This window comes from Larimichthys crocea, chromosome XII (genome assembly GCF_000972845.2).
Source record: "Larimichthys crocea isolate SSNF chromosome XII, L_crocea_2.0, whole genome shotgun sequence".
NCBI classification, from domain to species: domain Eukaryota; kingdom Metazoa; phylum Chordata; class Actinopteri; family Sciaenidae; genus Larimichthys; species Larimichthys crocea.
This window is the reverse complement of record NC_040022.1, coordinates 31,649,876-31,657,637: the sequence shown is the minus strand read 5'-3', so window position 1 is coordinate 31,657,637 and position 7,762 is coordinate 31,649,876. Positions and strand designations below refer to the sequence as shown.

General features: G+C 46.4%; 1 protein-coding gene across 2 annotated transcripts in view; it reads right to left on the bottom strand.

Moving 5' to 3' along the window:
* Window positions 1–2,861: 2,861 nt before the first annotated feature.
* Window positions 2,862–7,762, bottom strand: part of LOC113747173 (caskin-2-like) — a 17,706-nt gene continuing 12,805 nt past the window's right edge. Inside the window, exons 3-4 of one of the 2 annotated variants that reach the window (XM_027285940.1) lie at window positions 4,595–4,646; window positions 2,862–3,079 (exon numbers count right to left, since the gene is read on the bottom strand). In XM_027285940.1, coding sequence (XP_027141741.1) covers window positions 2,989–3,079; window positions 4,595–4,646 — 143 coding nt within the window. In that variant the 3' untranslated portion in view covers window positions 2,862–2,988. Of the gene's footprint in view, window positions 3,080–4,030; window positions 4,396–4,594; window positions 4,647–7,762 lie in introns of those variants that run through there. The other variant, XR_003463416.1, reaches the window with a different exon arrangement.

Below are 7,762 nucleotides of genomic sequence, written 5' to 3'. Positions count from 1 at the left end.
CTACATCATCCTACATCAGTCTACACAAACCTACATCAACCTACATCAGTCTACACAAACCTACATCAACCTACATCAGTCTACACAAACCTACATCAGTCTACACAAACCTACATCAGTCTACATCAGCCTACACAAACCTACATCAACCTACATCAGCCTACACAAACCTACAACTGCCTACATCAGCCAACACAAACCTACATCAGTCTACATCAGCCTACACAAACCTACATCAGTCTACATCAGCCTACACAAACCTACATCAACCTACACAAACCTACATCAGTCTACATCAACCTACATCAGTCTACATCAGCCTATACAAACCTACATCAATCTACATCAGTCTACACAAACCTACATCTGCCTACATCAGTCTACACAAACCTACATCAGCCTACATCAGTCTACACAAACCTACATCAGCCTACACAAACCTACATCAGCCTACATCAGTCTACACAAACCTACATCATCCTACATCAGTCTACATCAACCTACATCAATTTACATCAACTGACATCAATCTACATCAGCCTACATCAGTCTACACAAACCTACATCAGCCTACACAAACCTACATCAGTCTACACAAACCTACATCAGTCTACATCAGCCTACACAAACCTACACAGCAGCCTTTCAGTGACCCTCCTCAGACAGGCTGTTAAACACTTCCCTCTCATCTCCCTTCAGTTCAGTGCAGGTGAGCTGTGTGTTTTCAGGTGAGCTGTGTGTTTTCAGGTGAGCTGTGTGTTTTCAGGTGAGTTGTATGTTTTCAGGTGAGCTGTGTGTTTTCAGGTGAGCTGTGTGTTTTCCCCTCAGAGGTCTGAACACGTTCTCCGGTTCACGGCGTGTTCATTTACAACACAAAGCCTTTCTTCTTTGTTGGTTTACAGACCGTTCTGTACGAAAGCGGCTCGGACATGTCGGCACATGAACGTCGTTTTACGGTAAAGAGACTGGAACACGCGGAGGCAGCTGCTGATCACATCATCCTGTAAATAACCTGACATTATCACAGACAGATGATCTGTCATACAAACCAGCTGCTTCACATCTGGTGGTGGATTAACATCATGCTCATGTTCTTTGATAATAACGTTTTATTGGTGGAACTTCTGGTCACATTTATCATTTTAAAAGCTGTTTGTTTAACTACTGTCATATTTATCTCAAAGTGTTCTATTATTCATAACTTCCATCTTTTACTCTTCATAGCAGCTAAAACGACTTTTTCATTATTACTATTTTGATTCAAACATTCAAATGTTTTCACACTTTCTACATTTACATTTATTAGTAACTCAAAATATCCTGAATTCTTTCCTGAGAATTAAAAATAAAATAAAAAGTGTATATATATTTATTTATTTGTTCTTTAAAAGTCAGAGGTTGTGGATCAGTCGGTGGACCAGGCTGTAAGCAAGTCAGACATTTGAACATGGAGACTGACTCATTTCTGGAGCCAGCCTCAAGTGGACGTTAGAGGAACTGCAGACCCAGATATGAGCTGGTTCTGTTGTTTGCACTGAGTTTCTGTTGCAGCAGCCGTTCGGTGTCCCGGTGACGGCCGTTGGCAGCCCGGGTCTCTCCTCGTGGACAAAAGGCCGAGCTCCAATCAAATACAGCGACTCATTCCAGCTCCGGTCTCCATGGAAACACGCCCAAACATGGAGCCAACAGGCCACCGGAGACGCCGGCACGGACTCAAATACTAATTTGTCTCACGGGGGGGGACGCAGGAAAGAAACGTCCTTTATACCCGGGGTGTGTTTGTTTCTCACACACACACACACACACACACACACACACACACACACACACACACACACACACACACACACACACACTGACCTGCTCAAACACTCCTTTCTCAGGTCAGGTCACTTCCTGTGTCCACACAGAGTCAAACTTTCCCTCCAATCACAGCACAGGTAATAACAGACAGGTAACGTGTGGGTACACCTGGAGGGGCGGGACTGCCGACTGCTCGTCAGTGACGCTGTAATTAATCTGCGGTGATGAAAACGTGGTGAAATCCTAAACGATCGGACCCAGGAGGAAAGTATGTCAGCTATTGTTGAGCGGGCGAGCTGGATGCCTTACATAACCTCCGGCTCTCTTCTTCTTCTGTGAATCTGTTAAAGTTTCACTGGTTCAGAGTCAGCGAGACAAAAGACAGCCGGTCCTCCAGAGTTTAACCATCACATGAATTAATTAACTGCAGAGCCGACAAAGACCAACAAAGTCTGCTGCATACATTTGTTTTTTAATGACACAAAACTTTTTCATCTGCACGGAAACAAACCGACATTTATGTGACACAAAACAACTTGAACCTGCTAAAAAAGACCTGAACCCGTTTATGATCAGGTGTCTCAGCAGGAGACTCTAACGTCCACCTGAGGCTGGCTCCAGAAGTCCCCATGTCCAAATGTCCAACAGCAGAAATAAACATGTTTACAGCCTGGTTCAAAAACAGTTTGTGATATCAGCATGTTCTTTCCTAATAAATCTATTCATGATGCTATGAGATGTTTTAATAATGTCAGACGGACCCGTCTGCAGTTTTGGTTTTAACTGTTTATTTTGTCTGTTCTGGGCTCCTGTAGAAACATGGCTGACTCCATGGAAGAGGACCCGCGGCGTCTCATTGTTTATCGACAGGTTTTTGATGACTCATCTATTTTCTGACTATATGCTGAGTCAGCGAACTCTAGACTGGTGGAAAAGAACAACCTTAAATCTGCTGAGTCACACAAACTCCTGTTTGGTCTGAGAAGACGAAGACAAAGACAAAGAAGAAGACGAAGACGAAGACAAAGAAGAAGAAGAAGACGAAGACGAAGACGAAGACAAAGAAGAAGAAGAAGAAGAAGAAGAAGAAGAAGACGATCCGACATTAACAAATGAAGCCGCTGACACGGCGAGCAAACACTGGAGGATTGTGGGAAGTCATGTTGTGTTTAGATGCAGCAGTGATTACTGCCGAGCTTCATGTGAGCGAGCCGCCGGCAGCACTGATGAATAATGAAAAACCTTTTCCTGCCCAAGAACCACGTCCCTGTGGAGGCTGTTAGATCCAACACACACACACACACACACACACACACACACACACACACACTGAGGGGGAAGCGCTAATTACAGTTCAGACTCATGCTAATGTTGTTTCCAAACATCAACACTGCTGCAGCAAAACTTTAGAACTTTATTCATGATTTCAGATAACTGGATCTGTGTTAGCAGCAACAGAACCGGACCGGACCGGGTCGGAGCAACAGGGAGTAACGTGACAGTACCGAGGTGATTTACAGACTTTATGACAGAAAAACGTAGCTTTGTTTCCTAGCAGAGTAGTTTTGTTTCCTAGCAGAGTAGTTTTGTTTCCTAGCAGAGTAGTTTTGTTTCCTAGCAGAGTAGTTTTGTTTCCTAGCAGAGTAGTTTTGTTTCCTAGCAGAGTAGTTTTGTTTCCTAGCAGAGTAGTTTTGTTTCCTAGCAGAGTAGTTTTGTTTCCTAGCAGAGTAGTTTTGTTTCCTAGCAGAGTAGTTTTGTTTCCTAGCAGAGTAGTTTTGTTTCCTAGCAGAGTAGTTTTGTTTCCTAGCAGAGTAGTTTTGTTTCCTAGCAGAGTAGTTTTGTTTCCTAGCAGAGTAGTTTTGTTTCCTAGCAGAGTAGTTTTGTTTCCTAGCAGAGTAGTTTTGTTTCCTAGCAGAGTAGTTTTGTTTCCTAGCAGAGTAGTTTTGTTTCCTAGCAGAGTAGTTTTGTTTCCTAGCAGAGTAGTTTTGTTTCCTAGCAGAGTAGTTTTGTTTCCTAGCAGAGTAGTTTTGTTTCCTAGCAGAGTAGTTTTGTTTCCTAGCAGAGTAGTTTTGTTTCCTAGCAGAGTAGTTTTGTTTCCTAGCAGAGTAGTTTTGTTTCCTAGCAGAGTAGTTTTGTTTCCTAGCAGAGTAGTTTTGTTTCCTAGCAGAGTAGTTTTGTTTCCTAGCAGAGTAGTTTTGTTTCCTGGCCTGTTTGTTCTGGTCCAGTGAATTGCTCTGAACATTTCTGAGGTTTATTCCTCGAGTCACAGATTTTTATTTTCCATCAGGTGTTTATTGTCTGTTTGGATGGAGTCCTGTATCTCCATGGTGTGTGTGTGTGTGTGTGTGTGTGTGTGTGATCTTTAACTGGGCTGTCAGAGCTGCATTAAGTCATCCAGTCTCTTTGTAAACACTCCTATCTAATGGCTCTCAGTCCGGCCCTCCCCTCCCTGACCTCTGACCTCCCCTCTGACCTCTGAGGGCTCCAACACTCGACCACGCCTCCAGACCGCGGATCTGGATTTACGGCCCTCTCAGACGAACTCGTCGACGCTCTTTGAGCTTTTGTTACGACCACAGTGTTGACTCAGAGCTGAAAGGAGGCGAGTTGTTTTAGGAGGAGATCATTAAATCACAGACTGATGAGCGTCGAGCCGAGCCGACAGAAGAGTCTCTGCTGCGACAACTTTCCCTGCATGTCACTGCAGTCCAGCTCAGGTCCTGCACAGTGGAAACGGTTTTGTGGACGCAGAGGGAGTCAAAGTTTTTACAGTGTAGACTTCGTCACTCACCCGTCTGAGTCCTGGTAGTTCACGTTCAGCCTCTTCGTGGAGCCGAGCAACTCTGAAAACACGAAAACACGTGAAGAGTTAACGTGATGATCACATGTAGGACAACATGACGACATGATGACTGCTGCTGCTTCCACCTCTGCTAATCTATAAACCGTCAAAGACATGGATCATCAGAGGCGGCTGAATGACACCTGGTCGCTCAAACAAACCACCTGTGACCACGCCCACCTGTCAATCAAAGCGTCCCCGCTCTTAACCCTGCATAACTTTAAGCCTTAATATAATGTGAACAGGTGAGTTGTATATAAATTCACCCTCAGTACAGTTGTCATGAACGGGGAAATTAGCTACAGAGACCAAAACTGTTTTTTGTCCCAGGCTGTAAACATGTTTATTTCTGCTGTGAAGTTGGACATTTGGACATGGGGACTTATGGAGACTGACTCACTTCTGGAGCCAGACTCAAGTGGGTTCACTTCACAGATCCCCGCAGGATGATGTGACGGCCTCAGCCGGGGAGGACACACTGAAGTCTCATCTCTCTGATATCTGGATGTCTCCTGCTGAGACACCTGATCATAAATCGTCCTCGGTCCCTGATGGACCTCCTGAGGAAGCTTCGTTAGCCTCTGACCCGGGTTTGACTTCCTCGGCTGGGTCAGAGGACGGAGCGCCGCTCAGGTCCTGAAGAATGAAACGGTCTGATGTGCTGCCAGACAAAGACTCCCTGCCTCCTCCTCCTCTCCTCCTCCTCCTCCTCCTCTCCTCCTCTTCCTCTCCTCCTCCTCCTCCTCCGCCGCCTCCTCCGACTCCTCCTCCGCGGCATGTTTTTGTCGTGAACTGTCGTCTCCGCCTGACTTCCGGTGCTGTGTTTGGTACAAATGTTGGCTCGGCGGCCTGTCTTATAATGTCACGGTCACTGAGTCATCGCTGTAAGTCCCAGGCGACCCGGCTGATCTGAATCACACATCCAGTTTGTACCGAAGTCCCACAAGCTTCAGCGAGACGTCACGTGCACCAGTCCACGGACCAGAGAGACTCTGTAATGAGGTCTGAGTGTAGCCGTGTTTCACCCCTGACACTTCAGCTCGTCACATTTATCTAATGATTCAGTGACGCACCAAGCAGCAACATGAATATGCAGCGAGATGTTTGATGGACAAACTTCTTTTATAATGCGACAGATCCGTTGGTTAAAGACGTTTGACTGTGGAAAGAAAATCAGGGAACTGAGCGGGCTGGTGTTCAACCAAACGTGTTCGATCTTTTCACGTCATCAAAGCAAAGAAAAAAAACATTTTTGGTAAGTTTCACTAGATCGTATACAACGGGCACATTAAGCGGCCACTCCACAAACAAAATGCAGAAGTCCGTATGGGTATAGGTGGTTCGTGAATGTACGTGTATAAATGACAGGAGGAGAGAGGCGGAGAAAGAGAGGGGGTTGGAGGGAGAAAATAATTGCAAAAACAGAAGAAACCCAAGAAAGGAAGGAGAAAAAGAGCTATCACCAAGATAAGACACGGTTTTTGTTCACCCTGAAAACAAACCACAACATACGCACGAAAGTATTATAACACTCCATCGATTTAACTTATAGAAAAATTGTTCCTAAAATACACAAATGTGTGAAAGGACTTTCCATAATTGCCTAAATAAAAATAAACACTAGAACCCAAGCAGGATCCAGTGTGGAGAATACGTTAACTACGCGGAGAAGGTTCAACTCACAAACTTTTCCATCTATACCCTGAAACTGACTACTCACCAGAACTACTACTCTGCACTACCCAGAACTACTGCAGCCGTAGTAGCCTGTTGTCTTGTCTTCTGGAAAAACGGTAGCTACCATGTGTTTGGTTCCTGCCTTTCGGTGAAGCATACAATCCTTCCATTAGGCTGATGACTAGTTCTACTTCGTTTACCTCCTGCCTCTCTAGCAGGAATAGTTTCAAATGTAGAGCTAGATACTCCTACAGGCGGTAGCCAGTGGTTGTGGTATACACTGGCCTTCAGTATTATGGCGAAACTCTTGTGTTTTACCTAGGAGAAGTTATGGTATGTTATGTGATTAAAGTCTGCTGATGTAGTTTGTGTTTGCGATAGCGATCAAGTAAGTTGTTGTTTCCTAGGGCATAGGGTTTGTGGTATGGGTCCGGGTCAGAGGTATAGGTTGTGTTGTGGACACATGGGGGCTGGGGGATAGGAGTTTGGATAGTGAATCCACGAGCAGAGTAGTGATTTGTTTTCCTGGCGGAGTGAGTTGATGATTGTAATCACATAGCCGAGTGAGTGTTTGTAGTGGAGAATAGATAATCCATGAGAAAGGTGGGGGGAGTTAAAAGGGGAGGGGAGATGGGAAGGGGAAAAATAGTTGTGCTGGGGCTGTGAGTGAAAGGAAGTAGAAAGAAAGGGGGGACAAAGAAGGAAATGGAAGAAAGGAAAGGAAAGATGAGGCAGGGGTAACAAAGGGAGTGGATTGTCAGACGTAAAGAGGGTGTCTGAAGAAGCATCTCGGACTTGAGAGCGCAAGGGGGGGCACGGTGGGGTGTGGGACCAGGCAGAATCAGAAAAGGGACGAGCGCGACAGTGGCGATTGATAAAACGAGCGAACGACTACATCAGTGTACAAGTCTGCGCGGGTCATGGGCTGGTGCACGGGACGGCTGCTGAGCGTGATCGTTACAAACTGTGAGTGGGTGATTCGCGGTCAGCCTGGTCCCGTGAATTAGCAGCGCCTGACTCCAGGGCCCGTGACAGAACATGGCAGGCCGAGCAACGTGTCTGCCTCGTATATAGCCGCACCGACGGGCAGAGCAGACCCAGTATAGATACACAGACTATCGCAGAGAGGGGAGGAGAGAGGCGGAGGAGCGGGGAGGAGGCGGAGGAGAGGCCGAGGAGAGACGGCGGAGAGGCGGAAGGAGCCGGAAGGGGCCAGGGAGGAGAGAAGAGGGGAGGACGGGGGCCAGAGAGGAGGAGGACGGAAGCAGCTGGCAAGCATGGCGTCTTTGTTTGCCTCAACTAGTCATTATGATTCCGTTTCATTCTTCAGCGAGAGTCATGAGGGCGTCTCTCGTCGCCTCTGACCCATCCCGAGGCAGTCATAAGCCCGGTCCAGAGGCTAACGAGACTTTCCGTCAGGTAGGTCCATCATGGCCGTAG